The sequence below is a fragment of the Saimiri boliviensis genome, chromosome X (assembly GCF_048565385.1).
Source record: "Saimiri boliviensis isolate mSaiBol1 chromosome X, mSaiBol1.pri, whole genome shotgun sequence".
NCBI classification, from domain to species: Eukaryota; Metazoa; Chordata; class Mammalia; order Primates; family Cebidae; genus Saimiri; species Saimiri boliviensis.
Genome location: NC_133470.1, coordinates 33,104,190 through 33,130,803, shown reverse-complemented (window position 1 = coordinate 33,130,803; position 26,614 = coordinate 33,104,190). Strand labels below are relative to the sequence as shown.

The 26,614-nt window shown below is 35.8% G+C and overlaps 1 protein-coding gene and 1 pseudogene across 1 annotated transcript in view; both read right to left on the bottom strand.

The window, feature by feature from the left end:
* Positions 1-26,614, bottom strand: part of CFAP47 (cilia and flagella associated protein 47) — a 440,981-nt gene that overhangs the window by 127,787 nt on the left and 286,580 nt on the right. The window contains exons 46-48 of the mRNA XM_003924170.4: positions 5,150-5,346; positions 4,074-4,217; positions 3,301-3,474 (exon numbers count right to left, since the gene is read on the bottom strand). Of these exons, the coding sequence (XP_003924219.4) occupies positions 3,301-3,474; positions 4,074-4,217; positions 5,150-5,346 (515 nt within the window). The remainder of the gene's footprint in view (positions 1-3,300; positions 3,475-4,073; positions 4,218-5,149; positions 5,347-26,614) is intronic.
* On the bottom strand, positions 24,283-24,899 carry LOC101027406 (high mobility group protein B1 pseudogene; annotated as a pseudogene).

The following is a 26,614-nucleotide window of genomic DNA, read 5'->3' as shown; positions in this document are numbered from 1 at the left end:
TTTTATATTCCAGATCTTCAAGTTTTTAGCCAATCTCTTATTAGCTGCTCCTGTTATTGCAGCCTCAGGCAATTGCAATGTTAAACAATTGCTGGTAAATAATTTGGACAAATGCTCTAAGGCAGGCAACGCCAAACTGCGGCCCCCTGAGGCCATTTATCCGGGCCCCCACCGCACTTCAGGAAGGGGCACCTCCTTCGTTGGTGGACAGTGAGAGGAGCACAGTATGTGGCAGTCCTCCAACGGTCTGAGGGACAGTGAACTGGCCCCCTGTGTAAAAAGTAGGGGGACGCCTGCTCTAAGGGATAGGGCCTATCCATCAGATTAAACTCTGAGACAAGTCAAATAATGATAATGCCTTCCTTGTGGGATGCTGCTAGAGAACTTGGAAAAAGACCATTTCTTTTGACGACAAAGCTGCTGATTTTCATAGTTACTACAGTTGCAAGATTGAACAGCTAAGGAAAGAGGGATAGAAGTAATCCAAGTAAAAATGCCGCAATATATCCTGCTCTTACCAGAATTCTGAGTTTTTCTTAAATACATACTCCTTAGATTATTTCAAGTCATTAATTTCAAGATCACCAAAAAATTTGATTTTGACAATTTTTTCCAGAGTTTTCACTGTATTTAAAAAATGAATTTACAAAGCTTCTTGCTTCACCTTTGTGGAAGTCCCACATCTTTTGTCTTCTTTATTACATAATTATTTTCTACTCCTTTGTTAATTTGATAAAATTCTACAGCATTTTACCTATATCTCATTTATGTTCTCTAATTTTTAGTTTCCCCTTTTATGTTAAAGAGGTCTCAACTTTCAGCAATAAAATAAAATGTATATTAAAAAGCTTTTTAAAAATACAAAGCATCATAAAAATAGTTACTAGCACCAATGAAAAACTGAACAAGGACAAGATTTAAAAGAATATACTGAGTCTAGTCTATGGTAACATACTATCAAAGTGGAGTGCTATAGCAAGCAGTTGAAAATGAAGTGCCAAAGCTAACATATACCTCTTGAATAAACGCATGAATTTGTTATTTGTATTTAGATGACAGCTTGAAGCCAGGAAACTGCCAAGTGGGAGGTCATATAGAAGTAAGGATGCTGGCCGGGCGCGGTGGCTCAAGCCTGTAATCCCAGCACTTTGGGAGGCCGAGGCGGGTGGATCACAAGGTCGAGAGATCGAGACCAACCTGGTCAACATGGTGAAACCCCGTCTCTACTAAAAATACAAAAAAAAAAATTAGCTGGGCATGGTGGCGCGTGCCTATAATCCCAGCTACTCAGGAGGCTGAGGTAGGAGAATTGCCTGAACCCAGGAGGCGGAGGTTGCGGTGAGCCGAGATCGCGCCATTGCACTCCAGCCTGGGTAACAAGAGCGAAACTCCGTCTCAAAAAAAAAAAAAAAAAAAAAAAGAAAAAAAAAAAAAGTAAGGATGCTTTTGATACATGAAACTTGAAATCAGAAGATTAGATGAATAAAAAGACCAGATAAGTAATAACCAAGGCTTGATTATCACTTAATAATCCAATGTTAAGGAATTAATGTCAAAGAAATAAGAAATGTAGAATAATATAAAGGGTAAATATCATTAAGAAGGTAGGTCAACAGTGTCAAATATCACAGGTTACCTGACGAGTTCATTGAGGTCACAGCAAAGAAAAATCAATGAAATAAAAGGCAACCTGAGGAATGAGGCAAAATATTTGGAAATTACATAGGTGATAAGAGGATAATAGTTAAAATGCATTAGTGCATTTTCATGCTGCTGATAAAGACATACCCAAGAATGGGTAATTTACCAAGAAAAAGATGTTTAATTGACTCACGGTTCCACATGGCTGGGGAGGACTCATTCTCATGGTGGAAAGCAAAAGACATGTATTACATGGCAGGAAGCAAGACAGAACATGTGCAGGGGAACTTCCCTTTATAAAACCGTCAGATCTCACAAGACTTATTCATTATCATGAGAACAGCATGGGTAAAACCTGCCTATATGATTCAATTATTTCTCTCTGGGTCCCACCCACAACACATGGGAATTATGGGAGCTACAATTCAAGATGAGATTTGAATGGGGACACAAGCAAACCATGTCATAAAATACAAGGAAAGCACAACTCAACAGAAAAAAAACACAAACAAACAAAAAAACATATATTAAAATCCAGATATCCCAAGAAAAAAGGGGGGATGGACTGGGTTTTCATTTTGAAGGTAAGAGATAGCACTAAATAATTTTAGCTAGACATTAAAAGATAAGAGTTTCATTTAGAATATTACTTCCATTTGCAATCTAGCAAAGAAGGAAGAAGAAAACCGAGGCACATATTAATCAAGGTTACACAAAAAGCAAAGAGTAAACCCAGAAAACTTACAAACTTTTGTAGTCTCCTCTAAAACTGAATTTAGGCACTTACAATGTGTAGATATTTGAAGTTTCCTTTGAGCATCCTATGGAGCAAGTAATTATTTGTAGATAAATGTAGTGAGTGGAAAATGTTATTTAAAGATTGTTTTAAACAAACGAAGTGAAGACAGCAGAGTAAAATGCTTCACAAAAAATAAGAATATAGGCCAGGCACAGTGGCTCATGACTGTGATCTCAGCATTTTGGAAGGCCAAAGTGGGTGGATAACTTGAGGCCAGGAGTATGATACCAGCCTGGCCAACATGGTGAAACCCCATCTCTACAAAAAAATAGAAAAAGTAGCTGGGCATGGTGGCATATGCCTATAACCACAGCTACTTGGGAGGCTGAGACACAAGAATCACTTGAACCCAGAAGGTGGAGGGTTGCAGTGAGCTGAGATCATACCACTGCCCTCCAAACTGAGCAATAGACAAATAAAAAAATAAAATAAAAAATAAATAAAAGGATGTAAACAATTATTCATTTCTTAATATTTCCACTATTACCCTGGTAAATGATAGGTTACACTTCTAAAATTTTCTTGTGCTTACAGATTTCACATTAAAAATTTTAAAGATGTTTCTAAATATTTTTGAAAATACCTTTTATTATCATGTACAATTTTTTCAACAAAAAGTACATGAGTCAAATAAGTAGATTTTAATGTGCTTCATTTATTTCATCCTAATTCAACTTTATAATTGAAATTATACGTAAAAGCTGTTGGACTAATAATAGGTAGGACTGTAAACATCTTATGTGATATTGCTTCTCTGATTAAGTAAAATTAAATGTTTAAAAATTGCTTGTAATTATTATATTTCATATAATCCACTACATTCAGAAGAAAACACTTTCACACTACAAATAAATTCTTACCTTAAATGTTAGGACAGCAGGTACTAAATCAGGCAATGTTATAAGTATTTTTGTCTCATCGCCTACTTGACATTTCACAGTGATGTGGTCCAAGGCCACAGGTTTTTTTCCAACCCCTTTTATGTCAAAGATGTGCTCCATGCCATCTACTTGATTTTTTAGAATAAGTTTACCCTATGAGAAACCAAACAAATTTCAGGTCTAAAGGAGTCACAGTTAAATGTTAACTTCTGGTATCTTATTAATCTTACATCTGGTTAATAAAGTAAGTTTGTAGAGAGGTGTTAGCCATTGACTTTTTCAACACACAAATACATGCTTCTACTGAACATATAAAAACAAATTTCTGGTGAAAAGTCATTTATTTCTCATTACCTTCACTAAATTACAGAGTACATATAGGCATTCTCATACACAGCAAGTATATGCATGTCTACTTCCATGTAACAGAAATATCGTCTTAAGAAAGTATTTTCTGATAAACCAATTTCTTTAATGAATAGGAAGCAAAGTAATTATTTTATTGAGCACATTGTGTAAAATTAATTTGAATGCTAGTATTCAAAGACAAAAATAGTTTTACTTTTATGATGTTTATGCCTCAAATTAAAACATGTGTTAAAGTTTTAAGTAAAAATGGTCAAATTCATGGAAAATAATAACTTTTCTGCTAAGAAGTTGTATTATCAATTAAAAGACGAATGTCATATATTAGTTTAATTAACTAATGATAGTATTAATTAATACTGGGGAAAATATCAACGAGTTCATACCATAATGACACATTCCAAAATAGGTTTGAATGTGAGAGGATATTTCACAGTTTCACCTGGTCGAACACGTAAAAATGTAGGTCCATAAAACCATTCTCCTTCTATGGTAGCTTGACATTTCCATTCATTCATTGTTCGATTTTTCTAAAGCATGAAAAAGGTATAAAAATATCAGAGAGATGACATTGATGAAATTGAATTACATACGAATTCTTGGTAATTTTTATAACATTATACATTGTATTTTTAATTGCATTTCTTAAGAATCACCATTGGAAAGTCATTTGTTAAGAATAAATATTAAAAATATAAACATAAGGCATAATGATGACTACATGTTCTTTTTAGGTCATGTAAGAGCACTGCCTAATAGATCTATCCAAGGATTATTTAATATCTTAAAAAAAATCCCTTTGTCTCACTTACTAATTACCATTAAAGGGATAAAATGGCCTTAGAGGACATACTTGATTCCTAATCAGAGGTAATAACAAGTATTGTAACTGGTAGATTGCTCACGTAGCAAAGATTATATATGTCATCAAAACAAAAATTCATGCTTCAGATTGACTCTTATCATGCCTTTAATAATTAAATAGACAAATCAGAAAAGTCAATTTATCCCTCTAAAAATTCAAAGTTCTTTACAATTACCTTACCTTCTTTTATACTATATTGTCACTTTGACTAAAAGTAGCCAAGTTACAGCCAATTATTGCTCTCAGTGCCTATGAACCCATCTTAACCAAGTGTTAGATCACAATAGAATTTAGAGTAGAGTGATCCGAGTCCACAACTCTGCTTGTTGAAGTAAGAAGCAATTTAACCATACATTAAGGACATTGGAGTTAATTGCTTTTAGCAAAGAGATCCAGCAGAAGTGATTAATGAGATGAGTCTCATCATAACGTTTAAATTTCGGAAGAGATTCTGATGTAAATATGAAGAAATAATTGACGGCAGATAAGATAAGCAGAAATTTGTACTACTTCAAGATGAGATGAGAGGTCTGGAGGACTTTAATTGGCACAGTGGCAGTAAGAATAAGGGACGGTACCAAAAATGTTTATACGTACTATCGGAATATTCTGAGTAACAGCTTCAAATGCTGGTGTTTCAAATTGGAAGTTGGCCTCTGATTGTTCTTCATTCACAATACCTTCAACATAATAGGCACGCACATCATATCTTGACTGCAATAAAATTTTACAAGGGTAGCGTCCAGGAAGGAGAGGAACAAACTTTAAAGGAACTGGAACAGATTGATCTGAATCTATAAAAATAATTTTAAAACAGTTCATTCAAAATCACATAAATCATAAAATTCATCTTGGTAAGCAATACTTGATATTATTGTATTAAATTGTACAGCATAACCTAGAATAGGTTTCACTGGATAACACACTACCTCTAAATCTCCAGGGCTTACTATGCCAGCTTATTTATCAATTTGAGTATGTATACTGCATAGGTCAGAGAACAGTCTGCTCCTAAAAATCACTCAGGACTCCGTACTGTGAAAGATACCACTATCTTGCAGCTGTACCTTAAGGAACATCTCTGCTCTTTGGCTGAGAGGTAAGGAGAAAATTAATGGCTGGAATTTTGCTCAAGAACTTTTAAGTTTTCAGCTCAAAATTAATACACATTACATTTAAGTGGCCAGACCCAGTTTTGTGACTTTATCTAATTGAAAGGGGGCTGAGACATAAGGAAATATATGCAATATTAGATAAGCTTTACTGTCTGCCACATTTCAATGACTTAGAGGTGCTCTGTCCCATAGCAACCAAAATAATTTGCAATTTGGCTAGCAGACAGGAATAATTTTTTCATAGTTAATAACCTAGGGAATCAGAAAGAGACACGTGTAATTAATACTTCTCATAACACCTTGTTACAACATTTACCTCAGGTTAATAGCTAGCTTTATTTCTTATGCTAGGTGGGCTATCTATTCACATTCTTTCCTTTCAGGCAACACCACTTTTTCTCTGAAGGTCACCATTTTCTTAGTCTCCACAAAGTGAGAAAATAGTTATAAAAATTTAGCAACCCTAAAGTAGAATATAGTATAAGTAAAAATTTCATGGATAATGTCAAAATATTTAGAAAATCAATGAACAACAAATGATTTTTAAAAATGTCTGATGCCTAATTTTGTGCAAGGAAGTTCTCTGAAACCAAGAAATCAAATCAATGGACCAGACACAAATTATGACATTAATTGGCTACAATTTTAATTCTCTCACATTGAACACTTCAAATGTGAAAGGTGCCATGTTATTTTCAAACGCAATTAAATTTATATGCCAAGATATGCAAGAAAATTTATATGCAAGAACATTAGTCTAAATCCTTTAAAAGAGTTTATGTGTGTGTTATAAATTACACATTATGTACTGTTATGTATCTTCTTAATTAAAAATATACAGAATATATTGCATGTCTATGTTGCTATATGTTAATACAGTGTATATAATGTATAATGTTACATTTAATAGTACATATTAAAACATGCTAATAATGGATAACATTCAAAATCTGTATGACATCTCACAAGTCCAAGACTATCAGCTGGTATAAGGAAAAAACAGTTACTCTCAAAGGCTGTCAGAATGTTATTTTTATTCTATTCTATTCAAGTATAAACCTAATTTTAGAATATATTTTTTTCTTGGTGAAAAGGACTCCAAACACATTTTATCATCTCTTATTCACTGATTACTTTTATACTGAGAGAGGTATTTGGGTTGTGGCAATCACAATAGAACAAATTAGAACAGAAAACTATTTGATCATACATTGTTTTAATAACAGAAATTAAGAGAACTTATTTTTTTCTTGGATGAACAGCATGAAATAAAAATATTTAGACTATATAATTTAAATAGAATTCTATTAATTTAAATTTATTTTATTTTAATGAGAATTAAACTGTTTGGAAAATTTTAAGAATTATACAATATCTATTTTCCTCAAAGATAAAAAAAAACTCTAGCTATTTAATGGTAAACAATCATTACAGCACACAAGTATAAAATTTCTGTCAAAAGCTTTATGTTACACATTACTTTTTCCAAAAATATGTTCATTTCCTAATGATTACTGAGTCTGAAAGTTAAAGCCAAAGACATTCTTAAGTGTACATTTTCCAACTCATGTTTATGAGCAAGGACCTTAAGGACTACAGAATGTCAGCCCCTCTCCCTTACAAATCCAAAAACAAAAACCGTTACAATAGTGGAATGTGTGGAAATTATAGTTTTACTTTTGATGATATATTTATATATCAATATGTTTCTTTTTAAATATCAAAAATAATTTTATTGAATTGTTTAAGAAACATAAGTAGGGGTTATATATACTATAAATAAGAGATCACTTCTGGGTTAAGATATTTATTTGCCAGTATTTGAGTCCCCCTCAGATGTAAACTAGCAGAGGTAGAAACTATTTTGATCTTCAGAAATTTTAGTGGACACACTGTGCCACCGTATCATAATGGAACTTGTTTTCCTAAATTTATTTCCAATTCCGGAGTGTAGTAATTGCTGTCTATGCCTTGATGTGCCTCCTTTATGTATGCCTTACAAGGCATGGATTTTTGGATAACTGTGACTTCCTCCTTGAAAGTTCTCTCTAGACACAGAATGGTACTCAATCCTTACACAGATCAGCTAGAAGTGGTAATAAAAGCCTGCAGGAGCAGTACCAAACCAAAAATTGATCAAAATTGGTTAAAAAAAAAATGAACAAAAAAATCCTGTTTTCTTGCCCTTTGGTTAGAATAACTCCGAGGTGAATTCGACACCAACTTCCAGAAGTCCCCAGTGGGACTGAGCCCCCGTTAACCCCCCAGAAAAGAAACCAACCCCCAGAATTGGTTTCTTTTTGCAGTCTCCCACTCCACTACTTACGCTTTGTGATCACCTCTCAAACTACTTGCTCTCAAGACCAGATCTCAGCTCAACGCCTGCCCTAAATCCCAGGATAAAGAGATTACTATCCTGCCCTTTATGCTTTCTATGGCCTGACTCTGAGCCTCCTCTGGCATTACCTCTCTACAGATGCAAAGAGTACATGGGCCCAATGGGACAGATCTACATGGATCCCAGTCCCGCCCATGGTTCAAATTCAGGAGACGTTATAATTCACAATCCATAGTGCCTTGATCCTATTTACAGTGCTTTCACAAGACTCTGCCCTAGGCCAGTCCTCCTGATAGAAGACTCCTAGAACTGTGCAGTAACTAAGAGGTCACTCTTAGGATAGTGTGGAGCAAGAGTAAGTGTGTGGGCTGACATAGCCACATGTTCAAACATAAGAACCATTAGAGTGCATGTTAGAGTTAAAAGAGAGAAGAGAATGGTGTGGGCACCTGACTAGCACCCAGCTACCCTGTGCTGTCATATTCTTTTGCAAAACTCTAAGGAGTCAAAACATTCTAAATTCAAACTTAGTCTTCAAGGTTCTTATAAAGTTAGATTTGTTAAAATGGAATAATAGAATGTATTCTACTTTGAAATGTGTTAGTTTGATTTATACATTTTTAAAATTTAGATGTATGTTATGTGGGCTTCCATTTGCACTCTTGACTTGGACATAACAAATGTTAGGGACTATCTGGATCTGTCCCTTCCATCCCTACTCAACTCAGATGTAGTTAACCTGTTACCTTTCTTTACAAATGTGGCAAGTGTCAGGATTTTATATTTAAGGTAAGAGAATATATGCAAATTTACCAGAAATTACAACTGAAGAAAATAAAGAAACATAAAGAAATAATTTGAAGTAAAGACTACATCATTTCATTTAATTTTGATTATTGGAAGTAATCAGTGTTATCTACAGTTTTTCAAATAATTCATGAAAAATATACTATGTTTAAAGCCTAGAATAGTTCATAGTTGGAACAAAAAATCAGTATCACTGTTATGGTCATCCGCCACTGCATAACAAACTACCCTAAAACTTAGCGATTGAAAGCAACAACCATTTATTTGCTCATAATTATGTAGCCTCAGCTCTTTTGGGACAGCTTATCATCTCCACATGATATTACCTGGGTAGTCTGACCTGTGTATATCCTGGATACTGACTGTAGTCTTTGGACCTCAGCTGGGAATTCCGTCATGAGCACTCTAATCCTGTATGAGATGAGCCCAATCATTTTTGATAGAGTACAGAAGAATTACCAGCAGCAAAAAAGAGACTAATGTAAAAGATGCTATCAAATGCCTGCCTCTTTTCCATTCGTAAATGATCCATTGTCCAAAGCAAGTCACATGGACACGACCAGGTCAATGAGGCAAGTGAGACTATACAAAACCTGTGTATAGGCAGATATGATCCATTTGGGCTTTTACTTTAATAATCTACAATGTCCTAACTGCAGAGAAAGAGATATGTATAAAACTGGTGACCTAAAAAAGATAAAATCAACTGAGAGTTAGAAACCTTTTTCGTCAGTCTTGGTTCCAATTCTACGTTGTGTGACCTTAAGCAAACAACTTAAGGTTTTTTTCTAACTCAACTTTTTCTTTTTTTCTTTTTCCTTTCATTTTTCAACCACAAGTTTATTTTCTAAATTTACTCCATATATTTTTAGTATCAGAAAAGGGATATTCACCGCCCCCTGAGACAAGGTAGTCCCTCCCAGATATTTTTGGCATGTGATTTTAAAATGGAAAAGCATCTAAAAATAGTTGTGAAACCTAAGACATAAGCAGTATTTTAATATTCTCCCACCTATTTAAGAACATAGACTTTTTTAAAACAATTTTTAGTTTTATTATTTTTTTGAATTTTAGCTTTCATTTTAGATACTGGGGGTACGTGAGTTGAATTTTTATATCGGTATATTGGACCCAGGTAGTGGGTATAGTACCCAGTAAGCAGTTTTTTAACCCACACTCCCTTCCAAACTTCTTAATCTGTTTCAGTGAGTGGGATTTGATTAATAGGTTTAAAAAATTATGTTTTCTGGCTTATACATATTGTGTATGAACAATATTTAAAATTGAATTAACATATTAATCAAAGGAAACTGGAGTTAATCTGTAGAAGTAGAATGAGGAGCTAGAAATCCCTATTCACTTCCACAGACTTGCTATAGATAAGCCAAAGCACTTCCAAAAAATTTTGGGGCTTCATAAAATATAATTTGGTTAACTAATTTATTAGACTTGTTTCTACCTTAATATGTCATAACTGTATAAAAACACTTTCAACATGTGGAAGAGATAAAGTGATATAGTAAGTTGAACACTGCCTTCTACAGTAGTTTTTGGTATATTATTAGTAAACAGTAAGCTTTTAATTCAGAAAATGAAAAATCAAGAATAAATAATTATATTTATTACATGTATATACATAGTTGTATAATATTTATTATAAATAGACATGAATAATTATATTTTAGAGAATTTTTTGGCTTATTTGTTAATCACACTGCTACCTACTAGTGAAAACTTTTAATGTAGGCTTTTTTCCTATTACATAAGTCAAAAGACTAACTTACCTGCTCTCTTAGGCCATTCTTGCATTTCCCAGAAATACCTGAGACTGGGAAATTTATTTAATCAAAAAAAGCTTAATTTCCTCATGGTTCTGCAAGCTATAAAGGAAGCATAGAAGCATCTGCTTGGTTTCTGGGGAGGACCCAGGAAACTTACAATCATGGCAGAAGACAAAGCCGGAGCACGCATCTTATATGGCAGGGACACGAGCAAGAGAAGAGAGTCGGGGGAGGCACCATACACTTTTAAAGAACCAGACCTCACTAGAACTTATTCATTATTCTGAGTACAGCATCAAGAGGATGGTGCTAAACCATTCATGTGAAAATACCCCCATGATCCAATCACCTCCTACTAGTTCCCACTTCCAATACAGTGATTACAATTTGAAATGAGATTTGAATAAGAACACAGATCCAAACCATATCACAGGTAAAGTGAAAATTTTCCCATTTTACTTACTTAGTTATTTTTTTGAAGGCACATGAGTATCTGACTCATATAGAAAAGTAAGTGATTGTGCGTTAACAACTGCTCGTTACTGTTTCCTCTTTAATAAAAATATGAAATGTGGCCATAGATATTTTAAAAAAGAATTCAGCAATTAAAAAATTTACAGTGTTTATTTTGTCAAAAATTTGTATTAGAAATTTTGTTTAATAAGGTTCACACAGAAAACTAAAAAAAAAAAAATTCTGAGGTAAATTAGCTGTTTAAATTGTTATATTTACTATAATATTCAATAAAATAATTTAAAATAATAAAGACCTATACTTATTGACAAATTCAATTTTTAAAATATTGGTTAAAATTGGTTTTATTACTCGAAAAGAGGATGAACTTCTTTTCCTTTTCTATCACCATCAAGATTTAAAATAATATAATACTTAGGGGGTAAAAGACAAAGAGTGATAGGAAGATAGAGGGGAAGGGAAGAGGAAAGAAAGGAAGAAAATAAGAAAGGAGGATAAAAATAAAGGAGAGGGGAAGTAGGAATCGAGGAAGGAAAAGGAAAAGTATTTGGAATACTAAAAGTATGTCATGTGACCCTTTTTACCTGATCAACCTCAAATGCCTGAAATCCCTGGACTTGCCTTCCATGAAGTTCATAAGTATTTGCCAGCAGGGCAGACTAGTGTGCAGTTCCCTGTCTCATTTTACTGAAAAGTTTAAGTGCACTTTCTCCCAGGTGCCCTAAAGCACAGGGAAAGAAGGTCATAGACAGATGTCAGAGCACTGTAGTATGTAAATGGCAAGGATGGCCAATCATTACCAGCACAGCAAAGCTAGCCTTAATAGCTACAGAAAAACCTATTAGACTACAGTAATCAAAACAGCATGGTACTGGTACCAAAACAGAGATACAGACCAATGAAACAGAACAGAGGCCTCGGAGGCAACACAACATATCTCCAACCATCTGATCTTTGACAAACCTGACAAAAACAAGCAATGGGGAAAGGATTCCCTGTTTAATAAATGGTGTTGGGAAAACTGGCTAGCCATGTGCAGAAAGCAGAAACTGGATTCCTTCCTGACACTTTACACTAAAATAAACTCGAGATGGATTAAAGACTTAAACATCAGACCTAACACCATAAAAACCCTAGAAGAAAATCTAGGCAAAACCATCCAGGACATAGGCGTAGGCAAGGACTTCATGACCAAAACACCAAAAGCATTGGCAACAAAAGCCAAAATAGACAAATGGGACCTAATCAAACTCCGCAGCTTCTGCACGGCAAAAGAAACAGTCAGTAGAGTGAATCGGCAACCAACAGAATGGGAAAAAATTTTTGCAGTCTACCCATCTGACAAAGGGCTGATATCCAGAATTTACAAAGAACCAAAACAAATTTGCAAGAAAAAACAAAGAAGCCCGTTCAAAAGTGGGCGAAGGATACGAACAGACACTTTACAAAAGAAGACATACACAAGGCCAACAAACATATGAAAAAATGCTCATCATCATTGGTCATTTAGAGAAATGCAAATCAAAATTACATTGAGATACCATCTCATGTCAGTTTGAATGGCGATCATTAAAAAACCTAGAGACAACAGATGTTGGAGAGGATGTGGAGAAATAGGAGCAGTTTTACACTGTTGGTGGGAGTGTAAATTAGTTCAGCCATTGTGGAAGACAAAACTGTGGCAATTCCTTAAGAACCTAGAAATAGAAATTCCATTTGACCCAGCAATCCCATTACTGGGTATATATCCAAAGGATTACAAATCATTCTATTATAAGGACACATGCACACGAATATTCATTGCAGCACTGTTTACAATAGCAAAGACCTGGAACCAACCCAAATGCCCATCAATAATAGACTGGAAAGGGAAAATGTGGCACATATACATCGTAGAATATTATGCAGCCATCAAAAAACGATGAGTTCGTGTCCTTTGTAGGGACATGGATGAACCTGGAAACCATCATTCTCAGCAAACTGACACAAGAACAGAAAATCAAACACTGCATGTTCTCACTCATAGGCGGGTGCTGAACAATGAGAACACATGGACACAGGGAGGGGAGCACTACACACTGGGGTCAGCTGGGGAGAAATGGGGGAGGGACAGTAGGGGGTGGTGAGTTGAGGAGAGATAGCATGGGGAGAAATGGCAGATATAGGTGATGGGAAGGAAGGCAGCAAATCACACTGCCATGTGTGTACCTATGCAACAATCTTGCATATTCTTCACATGTATCCCAAAACCTAATATGCAATAAAAAAAATAATAATTTTGTAGTTCAAATCTAGTAGGGCTTTACTAATTTTCTGTCTGCTTGATCTGTCAATTATTGAGAGAGGTCTAATAAGATCTTCCACTGTAATTTAGAATTTGATCATTTCTGTTTTTATACTAATTTTTTGCTTTATACATTTTGAGAATATGTGTTTAGGTATAAATAATTTCCATTTTTTTCTCTAAGTTGGAATTCTTCCTTTTTTAAATTAAGTAATACATGTATTTACCATAAAGTCTACTTATTTTAATATTAATTTATATTAGCTGTTTATGATTAGTAATTATGTGGTATAGGTTTTTTGATATTGTACCAGGTAATTTTATAAACAGTATAAAGCTACATTTTAGCTTTCATTGTGAAAATATCACCTTTTGTAGTTTAGTCTGCTCATATTTATTGTGATTAATGATATATCTGTGTTTAACATTTCACTTTATGACATACTTTACCACATTTTGTTCCTTTCTGTCGAATTCATCAAGATTTGTTTATTTTCATTTATGTCTCTACTGGTTTAGAAATTATACATTCTATCTCTATACTTTTCACTGCCCCAAATAGTCAACATCTATACTTCACATGAAAATGTCTTACAATAATTCAACCTTGCTCCCTAAAATGTAAGAACCTTACATGTCTATAATGGCAAACCCTTCCTCACAATGTTGTTGTCGAGTAATTGAGCTCACTTTGTTTTGATAACACCTGAATTATGTATTCTTATTATTTCTACAGTCAAATCCTCATGGGAGTTACCCACATTTACTGATTATTTCAGTAACCATTGTTCTTGAATCCCAATTCTTTCTTCTGAATTCAGTTTCCTTCACCAATGAGGCCTTCTACTTCTTCTTTTACCAAAATCTCTTGAATTTTAAATTGTCTCAAGTTCATTGTTGAATTACAAATGTTTTTATTTCATCTTTACTCATGAGTGTTAGTTCACTAGGATATAAAATTCTAGACTGGCTGTTAATTTTCATCAGCACTATAACGCTACTGTCTTTGGATTCTAATGTTACTGTTGGTAATTCTGCCTTCAGTATAACTTGTTCCTTTAAAAATCTTCTGCCTTTTTTCTCTCATTGTTTTTTGGAATTTCTCTTCTCTTTGCCATTCTATGGTTTCACTATAACCTGTCTATGTGTAAATTTAGGTATTCTATTGTCTTCTGGCATTGTAGAATTTTTTTTTTTTTTTTTTTTTTTTTTGAGATGGAGTCTCACTCTGTTGCCAGGCTGGCGTGCAATAGCATGGTCTTGACTCACTCACTGCAACCTCCACCTCCCGGGTTCAAGCATTTTTCCTGCCTCAGCCTCCCGTATAGCTGGGAATACAGGCATCTGCCACCATGCCTGGCTAATTTTAAAAAATATTTTTAGTACAGATTGGTTTTCACAATGTTGACCAGGATGGTCTCGGTCTCTTGACCTCATGATCTGCCCAACTTGGTCTCCCAAAGTGCTGCGATTACAGGCATGAGCCACCAGGCCCAGCCAGAAATTTTATTTCTGCTTTTCCTTATTCTCATTTGTGCCTAGTAAGAAAAGAGATTTATCTGTCCTAGGTGGTCACTTGTAGAGGACATCGTTCCATATTTACTTTACGGTATCTAACTATGGAGATAACTCAATATGCAGATGTTGGGCACATTTCCTGTATCAAACTAGCATCTAACTATTAAATGTAGGTAGGGTATTTGTTTATTTTTTCCTGCACGGGAAGTTCTGTAATGATTTAAGGAAAAATTCACATCTTTATAGACATATATACATATATATGTGTGTGTGTGTGTGTGTGTGTGTGTGTATATATATATATATATATATATATATATATATGTCTTCATATATCTTTCTGTTAACAGGTTAAGTATTCCTTATCTGAAATGCTTGGGACCAAAAGTATTTTAGATTAAAGAATTTTTTTTCAGATTTTGTAATACACAAATATGCATAATGAGATAACTTGGGGATAGGGCCCAAGTCTAAACAGAAAATTTATTTATGTTTCATGTACACATTATAACTGTAGTGCAAAGATAATTTGATATGCTATTTTAAATAATTTTGTTCATGAAACAAGTTTTGACTGCCTTTTGACTGTGACCTAATACGAGATCAAATATGAAATTTTTCAACTGTGGCATCATGTTGGTGATCAAAAAGTTTCTGACTTTGAGCATTTGGGGTTTGGGAGCATCCAATTTTGGATTTCGAGATTGTTTTTACTCAACTTATAATTGATAATGTGAACTCTGAAAATCTGAGACAGGTCTCAGTTAATTTAGAAAGTTTATTTTGCCAACGTTGAGGACGCACACCCATGATGTGACCAAGTCTCAAGAGGTTCTGACAACATGTGCTCAAGGTGGTAGGGGCACAGCTTGGTTTTATACATTTTAGGGAGACATAAGACAACAATCAATATGTGTAAGATGTGCATTGGTTCAGTCTGGAAAGGAAGGTGAAGGCAGGACAACTCGAAGCGGGGAGGGGCCTTCCAGGTCATAGGTAGATAGGAGACAAATGTTTATATTTTTCTGAGTTTCTCATTAGTCTCTCCAAAGTAGGCAGTTAGATGTGCATTTATCTCAGTGAGCGTGAATAGAATGAGAGGCAGGTTTGCCCTCAGCAGTTCTCAGCTAGACTTTTCCCTTTAGCTTAGTGATTTGGGGACATCGAGATTTACTTTCCTTTCACAATAAACTCTTGTCCCGCCAGTAATATTACAAACAAAAATATAACCCCAACTGCTTAGCCCACTGAACGGACCCCCTCTGGGCCAAGGGAAACCTGAAAACCTGAATTACCAGGCATGATGGAAAGGGAGGCTGGACATGCTTTGTTATACCCTCTCCCTTTTGGAGTTCAGACACAACTGACCAGCATTAAGATTAAAATAGATATCATAAGACTGATGAAAGAGACTCTGTGTGGCAAAAAGATATCAAATTTCAAACTGACTCTGGTATAGCATCACATGACAAAAAACAAACCCTGAATGAAATAAAATCATTTTACCCCCAAATACATGTCTTTGACATATTTTGAAATGGCCTTGCAAAGCTGTCTTTTGTGGGCGTAATTTTGCATCTACTTAGAATCTTCATTAATTCATCTAGGCCTTTTCTGATCTAGGAGAGATTAACTAAGCATCTGACACCTTCTAAGGCCAGCCGGCAGGGAGGGGGGCGGGGGGGAAGCGTTTACCATCTATTCTCTCTAATACTTGCTATCTGGAAGCTTCATCTACATGAAGTAGATGAACCTTCTACAACTCCATTTATCTTAACTCATGTATTTCTTTCCAGGACTGAAAGTCTTTAGCTTAACTCTTTAACCCAATTGCCAACCAGAATACCTTTTAATCCTTCTATAACTGTAATGAGCCCTCCCTATCCTCACTTTGAGATGTTCAGCTTTTCTAGGCCATACCAATGTATAACATTACATGTATTGCCTTATGTCTTTGCTGTAACGTCTCCCTAAAATGTATAAAACCAAACTGTAACTCAACCATCTCAGGCACTTTCTCAAGATCTCCTGAGATGGTTCTCCTGTCTACGGTCCTCATATTGGCTCAGAATAAACGTTTTTAAGTATTTCACAGAGTTTGGCTTTTTCATCAGCAAAATGCACCACAACTCACTTAGACTCTTTCCATCTCTGCCACCACTACTACCAGATCTTCATGTGAGATTCCATACATCATTGATAATCCCCTACAGCTATGGTCATTTTTGGGCATTCCTCATAGGATACATGGGAATGGCTGGCTGCTGTTGAAATTTTGGATTTCTGAAGGCCTTCATGGGTCATTTAGGAGGGGACCTATCAAGGAGTTCTAGCTTGATAGCATTTTAAATAGTAAGATTTCTGTAATTTTATAGGAAGACAAAATTACCCAAAGAAAATATCTGACATAAGATTTCACTTTCTAATTAACCCCTCCATAAGGAAGGAAGCAAGGGATTGCTGACAGCAAATTAACTTTGTATTTTGCGTTTTCATTTCTGAATACCATAAACAGTCTTTAATTGTCCTGTATTAAAAATAAACTCTATTTTGAACAGAGTTTATTTTTAAGTTCTTGCAGACTGATTTACTAAGTGTGCAAATTAGTATGAATGAGCTGCTAGCACGCCAATAAACAGCATGTTCTCTAGGACTTAAAATAATGGAAAAGACTACTAAAATTTCTGATTAAATGCTTCCCTAGATGTATAATTCTAGAGCATATGTTTACCACTGAAGACCTAACAGAAAGAGTAAGAAACTTTATAAAGTTTACTTTTTTTACGTGCCAGCTCTATGTCTATAAATGTAAGGCAATGAAAGGCAAAGTGAGTCATTTATCAAACTGAAAATATATTAAAATTATAAGGATAAAGAATATACGCAGTCTTGGATATTACCATTATGTTGATTTGGTTCTATTACCTTATTTGACTTAAAGTGTATTTTTTAAAATAACATAGAACACAGTCAAGCCTCACTGTAGTTTGGTGCATGCAGAGTAAGAGGAAAGAATTTGGAATGAGCAGAAAACAAAATGTTAATAGGACATATATTTGCAACTAAACGAAGTACAGACTCTGACTATGAGAAGATAAGTATGTGAGGGCAGCAGGAAAAAGGCATATCCATCAAGTGACAGTTATTACTGGGGTTGTCTAAGTAAGAAGCAAGCTTAAAATAAAGCAAGTCACACAGAGAAAAGAAGAAATGGGTAAGGCTGGTGTGAAAGAGGCCAATTCCACAATTAAGAAAGACTGGCTGTGTGTGGTGACTCATGCCTGTAATCCCAGCACTTTGGGAGGCTGAGGTGGGCAAATCACAAGTTCGAGACCAGCCTGGCCAACATAGTGAAACCCTGTCTCTACTAAAACACTAAATAAAAAATTAGCCAGGCACAGTGGTGCATGCCTGTAGTTCCAGCTACTCAGGAGGCTGAGGCAGGAGAATTGCTTGAACCGAGGAGGCAGCGATTGTCTCAAAAAAGAAAAAAAGACAGACAGACAGACAGACCCAGGATCCCTACCTTGAGGGAAAGATTTCTGTTTGTGGGGCTTAGGGCTATCCAGAACAACGATGGATGGCAGGAAGAGTGTACCAGTACCCAAGGAAAGAGCCTGGCAGCAACAAACCAGGCTTTTAAGAAATAAAGTAGAAACCTAGGCCTGAGTGCTGGGACAGACATGACAGAAGGAAATGTATCCCAAAGGTGGATCATGCTGAAACCACCTTTGCAAAAAGTGTAACTGAGTAAATAATGACAGTGAAAGAAATCTTATCTAACTAAGTCCATCTTGCTTTTAACCTCCAGGCTGTCCTTGTTCATTCCTGGGCCTGAGCCAAACGAACTTTGGGAGGAACTTAGTTTATAGTTTAACTTTGAAACAAAGATGGTAACAGCTCTTTCCCAAAACAAACCCCCTTCCTGCCTGGAGATTAGCCTGCCTTTACAGAACAAATTAGACAAAAGATTAGAAATTATGGCTTAGGAGTCATGCAGTTGGAGTCTATAAGATTATGAATCTCCCCACATTGCTCCTGGGGATAACATCACTATTGTAAATCCCAAGATCAGTGATTGAGGTATTTTGTAGGCCCGGTACTGGATGGATCTGCTGCCACGTGCCAGATAACAAACTGGCTCATCTGGTCCTGTGGCCTCTACCCAGGAACTGATTCAGTGCAAGGAGTATGGCTTCGGCCCCCTATGAGTTTATCTCTATTCTGACCAATCAGCAGTTTCCACTTCTCGAGCCCCTAACTGCCAAATTAGCCTTAAAAACTTCAATCCTAGAATTACTGGGAAGACTGATTTGAGCAATGAAACAACTCGGGTCTCCCATACAGCCAACTCTCCATAAATTAAACTCTATGTCTATTACAATTCCCCCGTTTTGATAAATTGGCTCTGTCTAGGCAGAAGTCAAGGAGAACCCATTGGGTGGTGACAATGCAAATGAGGAGCCAGGGCTAACAGACTGGTACTCACTACACTGCAAGTATGACATGGGAGACTGGCAGTCAGAACAGATGGGTTTCTGGATCCCACTCCTGGGACAAAAACTGACTCAGGACCTGGGATGGAACATATCAACGGGGAAGGTAGGGGGAAGGGAAAGAAATCAGAAATTTTCTACATTTAATGCTACTGACAATGTAACTAGTAGACTTCTTTAAAAGAACAGTATGACAACTTTTTAGTATGTGATATATTTTATGTGTTTCCTCCAATTTTTTTTATGTGCTTCCTCCAATTCCTTTGTTACCACCACCTCTAGCAACTTTAGCCAATTCTCTTTTTTTTCCAGGTTCCTATGCTTGAGGGGACCTATATTTTGTGTCAGAAGCAATAGAGCCAACCCCTTGACTGCTGCTTTACAACCAAGCAAACCAGCTGCATGCTCAATTTCAGGCTCCTTTTGCCCTGGTAGAGCATGGAATCTGACACCTTAGCTAGAGAATGCCACCTTAAATGCTAGGGCCTTTAACTCACCATGGAGTAAAGTTTAGCAGACAGGTACAAGAGACAAGGAGGTTAAACATGCAGATAAAATTCCTTTTATTTTCTCTCTCACACTGATTGCTCAAGCTTACTTTCCAGAGACACCTGCTGAGCAATCTGATGCACATACAGTCATGCACTATGGAACAGCTCTGGTCAACTACTGAGTGCAGCATATGATGGTGGTCCTATAAGATTATAATGGAGATGAGGAATTCCTATTGCCTAGTGAAGTTGTAATGTCCTGCTGCAATGCATATTATGTGGTGATGCCGGTATAAACAAACCCACTGAGATGCCAGTGTTATAAAAGTCTAGCACATACAATTATGTACAGTTCATAATACTTTTGGAATCAATTACCAGAATATATTTATCGTGGTAAATAATTACCAGACTGTATTGCTGATTTATCTATTCATTGCACTATACATTTTCTTGTCACTTTAGGGTGTACTTCTTCTACTTATTATTATTATTTTTTAATTAACAGTAAAATACTCTCAGGCAATTACTTCAGGAGGCATTTCAGAATAAAATATTGTTATTATAGTTATTATAGGAGATGACGGCTCCATGCATGCTATTGTTCCTAAAGACCTTCCAGTATGGGACAAGATGGGGAGGTGAAAGATGGCAATATTGATGATCCTGACTCTGTGTAGGCCTAGAATACTGTGTGTGCTTGTGTCTTAGTTTTTAATAAAGAAGTTTAAGAAGTAGAAGTTTAAAATAAGTTTATAGAATAAAGATATGAAGAAAATATTTTTGTACAGCTATATTGTGTTTGAGCTAAGTTTTCTTACAAAAGTCAACAAGTTTAAAAATTATTAAGAAGTTTATAAAGCAAAAAAGTTATAGTTAGCCAAGATTCATTTATTATTATATAAAAATTTACAAAACAAATTTAGTATAGCCTAAGTATACAGTGTTTATAAAGTCTACAGGAATGTAGAGTCATCTTCCAGGATTTCACATTCACTCACCACTCACTCACTGACTCACCTACAGCAATTTCCAGTCCTATAAGTTCCATACATGGAAAGTGTCCTGCACAGGTGTACCTTTTTAAAAATATGTTATATCCTGGGCCAGGCGCGGTGGCTCAAGTCTGCAATCCCAGCACTTTGGGAGGCCAAGGTGGGCAGATCACAAAGTCAAGAGGTCGAGACCATCCTGGCCAAAATGGTAAAACCCTATCTCTACTAAAAAAATACAAAAAAAGGTAGCTGGGCGTGGTGGCATGCGCCTGTAGTCCCAGCTACACGGAGGCTGAGGCAGAAGAATTGCTTCAACGCAGGAAGTGGAGGTTGCAGTGAGCCAAGATCATGCCACCGTACTCCAGCCTGGCGCCTGGCAACAGAGCAAGACTCTGTCTTAAAAAAAAAAAAAAATTGGCCAGGCGGGCGCAATAGCTCACGCCTGTAATCTCAGCACTTTGGGAGGGTGAGGCGGGTAGATCACAAGGTCAAGAGATCGAGACCATCTAGGTCAACATGGTGAAACCCCGTTTCTACTAAAAATACAAAAAATTAGCTGAACGTGGTGGCACGTGCCTGTAATCCCAGCTACTCAGGAGGCTGAGGCAGGAGAATTGCCTGAACCCAGGAGGCGGAGGTTGCGGTGAGCCGAGATCGCATCATTGTACTCCAGCAGCCTGGGTAACAACAGCGAAACTCCGTCTCCAGAAAAAAAAAAAAAAAAATTTATATCCTATTTGTACTGTACCTTTTCTAGGTTCAGATATGTTTAGCGACACAAATAATTGGCATTGTATTACAAATACTTACAGTATTTGGTACAGTAACTTGTTGTGCAGGTTTGCAGCCTCGGAGCAATAGGTTGTACCACATAGCCTAGACGACTAGCAAGCAGGCCATATCATCTACGTTTGTGTAAGTACACTGTGATGTTCGTACAAAGATGAAACCACCTAACAAAGCATTTCTCAGAATGTATCCCCTTTGTTAAGCCATGCATGATTGTATTCACAGAGATAAGTTGTGGATACTGAAACAACAGCTCATGTATCATGTATTGCTTTACTTCCCATCCTTGTTACTATTTTTATTGTTCCACTCTCAGTGCCCTGAGTTTGCACCTCCCAAGTAAAGTATTCATGTTTAATTCTTGCTTAAGGTGTTATTTTCTAGGGTACTCAAACTAAGCCAATTACTAGAGTAAGAATAAACAGCAGTGTGATATCACATTTTGTGCAGCATCACATAATAGAAACAGAATAGAGAAAGACTTAGCAGGCTTTCTCAGTGTATTTACTCTAATTAGTTAGTAGACTTGAGTGCTTACTCAGGAGACTTGATGTGATCTCCTACAAGTTCTGTGAAGACACAAAAGTTTCCTGGGCCTAACATTCTCCATTTTAGAAATGGAGATGTTGTACCATGATGGCATTGTGCTGTGTAAGCAGTGGTTCCCCAATTTATTCTAATATCCGGATTAACTACACAAGTGATCTGGGCAGGGAGAACTTTGATAATACAGGTTCCTGGATTCCTTCCAACCTGAGAATAATTCAGGAGGTCTAGAGTAGGACCTGGAATATGTATTTTGTTGCAGGTAACCAGGTGCCACTGAAGTACACCCAGGGTTGGTGACCGCTGGCAAATAACAACCAAAAGTGAGCTGGAGCGGCTATGCTATCATTATAAATTGACTTTAAGTCAAAAAATGTTAAAAGAGCCAAAGAACATCACTATAGAATGATGAAAGGTACCATTATTTAAGAAGATACAGCAATTAGAAATATATATAACCATAAAATATAATCCTCAAATACATAAAATGTAATCCTCAAATATATAAAACACACACTGACAGAATTAAAGAAAGAAATAGGCCTTTTTATAATAATACATAATAATAATAGTTGGAGGCTTCAATACCTCACTTTCGATCCAGTGGCATGATCTTTGCTCATGGCAACATCTGCCTCCGGGGTTCAAGCAATTCTTGTGTTTCAGCCATCCAAATAGCCGGGATTATAGGCTTGTGCCAACATGCCCAGATAATTTTTGTGTTTTTATTGGAGACAGGGTTTCACCATATTGGCCAGGCTGGTCTCAAACTCTTGGCCTCAAGCAAACCATCTGCCTTAGCCTCCAAAGGAGCTGGGATTACAGGCATAAGCCACAGCTCCTGGCTGTGTATAACTGGTAAATTGGTGTCCTTGCAGAGGGGATGATCATAAAGCCTCTTTTTTTTTTTTTGAAATGGAGTCTCACTCTGTCACCTAGGCTGGAGTGCAGTGGGACGATCTCAGCTCATTGCGACCTCTGCCGCCTGGGTTTAAGTGATTCTCGTGCCTCAGCCTCCTGAGTAGCTGGGATTACAGGCACATGCCAATATTACTGGCTTCAATGGAGCCTTGTATTTTGCCATCTTGCTCTGCTTATCCTTGATATACTTTCAATATACAAAAATACTGTATTTCTGTATATTTGCAATGAATAATTTAGCATGAAATTAAGAACACTTTTAAGACATTATCAAAAAGAATGAAATAAGAATAGCTTTAACTTAAAAAGTGTAAAATTTATACTGAGAAATATAAAACCTATTTAAAAAAAAGAATTTTAAAGAAGTAAAATAAAATTATTCCAAATTTGATTCAAGACAACATTGTTAATATAACAATCCTCCCCAAATTGATCCACAGAATCGATGCAATACTTATCAGAACCAGAAGGCTGCTTCTTAGAAATCAACAAGCACATTCTAAAATCAATATGGGGTTGGGAAGGGTCTGGAAGATGCAAAATAATCTTGTTAAAAAGAAAAATATTGCAGCACTCATACTTTCTGATTTCAAAACTTACTACAAAGCAATAGTAATCAGACCAGTTTGAGACTAGCATGAGAATACACACATAGACTAATGGGATAAATTAAAGAATATAGAAATAAACTATGTATGTATGGTCAATTGATTTTTTTTATTTTAAAAAACTATTTACTTAGAAGCATTCAGAATGTCAACAAAACAGCTGCAACTTTTTCTTTTTTGCAATTAGAGTGATATTCAGTAACAACAATTATTTCACATAAGATGTATCAGAGACAATTGAAGATGAAAAACCACCATCCCCATATATAACTAATTTGTGCTCTGCACTAACAAGAACCTGATTTAAATTTCCATGCGAATTCACAATGCCCATACTCTCCTAGGCAAGGTTAGTGGCTACTGAATATACCACCAGAACAGGGCTGTTTAAAGGGACATTCGGTAGTGTGTTAACTATACAAAAAAAAAAAAAAAAAGACACTGTACAGATTATAAACAAATCTTACACAGTGTTACATTTCGGTATTTTTCTTTAAAAGGAATGACTTGTATACAGAGGGATTAAATGCATTATACACAAGAAAAAAAAACTACACTAGAACCAACTTATTCATCATCGTCATCTTCAACTTCCTCCTCCTCCTGATCCTTTTCATCTTCTTCATCTTCCTTCTTTTTCTTGCTTTTTTCAGCCTTTACAACTCCCTTTTTTGCTGCATCGAGCTTTCCTTTAGCTTCATATCCAGCAATATCCTTTTTGTATTTTTCCTTCAGCTTCTCAGCCTTCTTTTCATACGGCTGCTTGTCATCTACAGCAGTGTTATTCCACATCCCTCCCAGTTTCTTTGCAATGTCACCAATGGACAGGCCAGGATATTCTTTGATTTTTGGGCGATACTCAGAATAGAACAGAAAAAAGGCTGAAGGAGGCCTCTTAGGTGCATTGAGATTCTTTACCTTCTTTTTTGTCTGTCCTTTAGGAGGGATATAGATTTTTATTTCTCTTTCATAACAAGCCTTGGCCGCCTTTGCCATGTCTTCAAATTTTCATTTCTCTTTAACAGACATGATCTTCCACCTCTCTGAGCACTTCTTAGAAAACTCTGAGAAACTGACTGAAGCATCTGGGTGCTTTTTCTTATTCCCCTCCCGGTAAGTTCGCACAAAAAATGCCTATTATGACATTTTGCCTCTCTCGGCTTCTTAGGGTCTCCTTTGCCCATGTTTATTACTTTTCTTCAGTGAGGCACAGAGTCACCCAGTGCCCATCTAGCTCTCACTTATCCTGGCACTGTCTCTATGGAGATCAATGTACTGCAATGGCTGTGAGAGGGTCAACTGATTTTCAACAAAGATGCCAAGACCATTCAATGTGGAAAGAGTAGTGTTTTCAACAAATGGTGATAAGACAACTTGGTAGCCACATCCAAAGGAATTAAGTTCTCACAGGATACACAAATATTAACATAAAATGGATAAACTACCTAAATGTGACAGCTAAAGCTATAAAAGACTTAGAAGAAACATAGGGATAAATCTTCATGACTACACATTTGGCAATGGATTCTTAGATACGATCAAAAGCAAGAGCAATGAGAACAATAAAAATAGTTAAACTGCACTACATTGAAATAAAAAACTCCTGTGCTTCAAAGGATACTATCAAGAGAATAAAAAGACAACACACAGAAGTTGTCTTTGAATATACATCAAGTAAATTTTGCTTTACATCGAGTAAAGTGTGCTTGCAAATCACACATCTATCTGATAACATATTGTATCTGAAATACAGAAAGAACACTTGCAACTCAATGATAAAAAGACAATCCTGTTTTTAAAGTGGGTAAAAAATCTGAACATTTATACAAATAAAGTATCAAAATGGCAAATAAGCACATGGAAAAGTGCTAAACATCAATATTCATTGGGAAAATGCCAATGAAAACCTCAATGAGACACCATACCCACCCACTAGGATGGCTAGAATCAAGAACTCAGACAATAACAAGTGTGGCCTATGATGTGGAGTAATTAGAATCCTTGTACACTATCGGCAGGAATGTAAGATAATGCCATCACTTTGGAAAAGAGTTTGGCAGTTTCTCAAATGCTTAAACATAGAGTTACCCATATAATTCAACACTTGTATTCACAGATGTACACCCACGATAAATAAAAACAGATGTCTGCATAAAAACTTGTACACAAATGGTTATAGCAGTACTATTCATGATAGCTAAAAGGTAGAAACAACCCAAATGTCCACTAACTAGTGAATGGATAAACAAAGCAAGGCATAGTCACACAATGGAATATTATTTGACCATTAAAAGAAAAGGCATACTGCTAAGTGAAGAAGCCAGTCATAAAATACAATTCATGTTACATGAGATCTCCGAAATAAGCATGTCTATAGAAATAGACATTAGATTAGTGACTGCTTTAAGCTGATGGGACTGTGGATAATGGAGGGGTATGATCTTTAATGAGTACTGGGTTTCTTTTTGAGACCTCCAAAATTCACTGTGGCAATGATGACACATATTTATAAATATGCTGAAAACCACCGAATTGTACACTTTCAATTTGTGAATTTATGGTATGTGAATGATCTCTAAACAAAGCTTAAAATCAAAATACATAAATAAATAGAGGAATGGAGATGAGGGTGAGCACAGGTGAATTTTTTTTTTTAGTTTTTTACACAATGTAAATTCAAATGACAAGTATTATTCATTATGGTTATTTTTACAACCATAAAAAGATAGACTATAATAACATTTATTACATTTATAAATAAATTTAAATTTAAAGATCAACAACAGAGTTGTAGTTTCCTTGCCCTTCCTAATTTCGGTTTTCTAAAAATTTATTTTTTGGTCTTAGAAGATTTAAATGTAGCATATGAATTACTGATTTCCTTCCAGAATGTAATCAC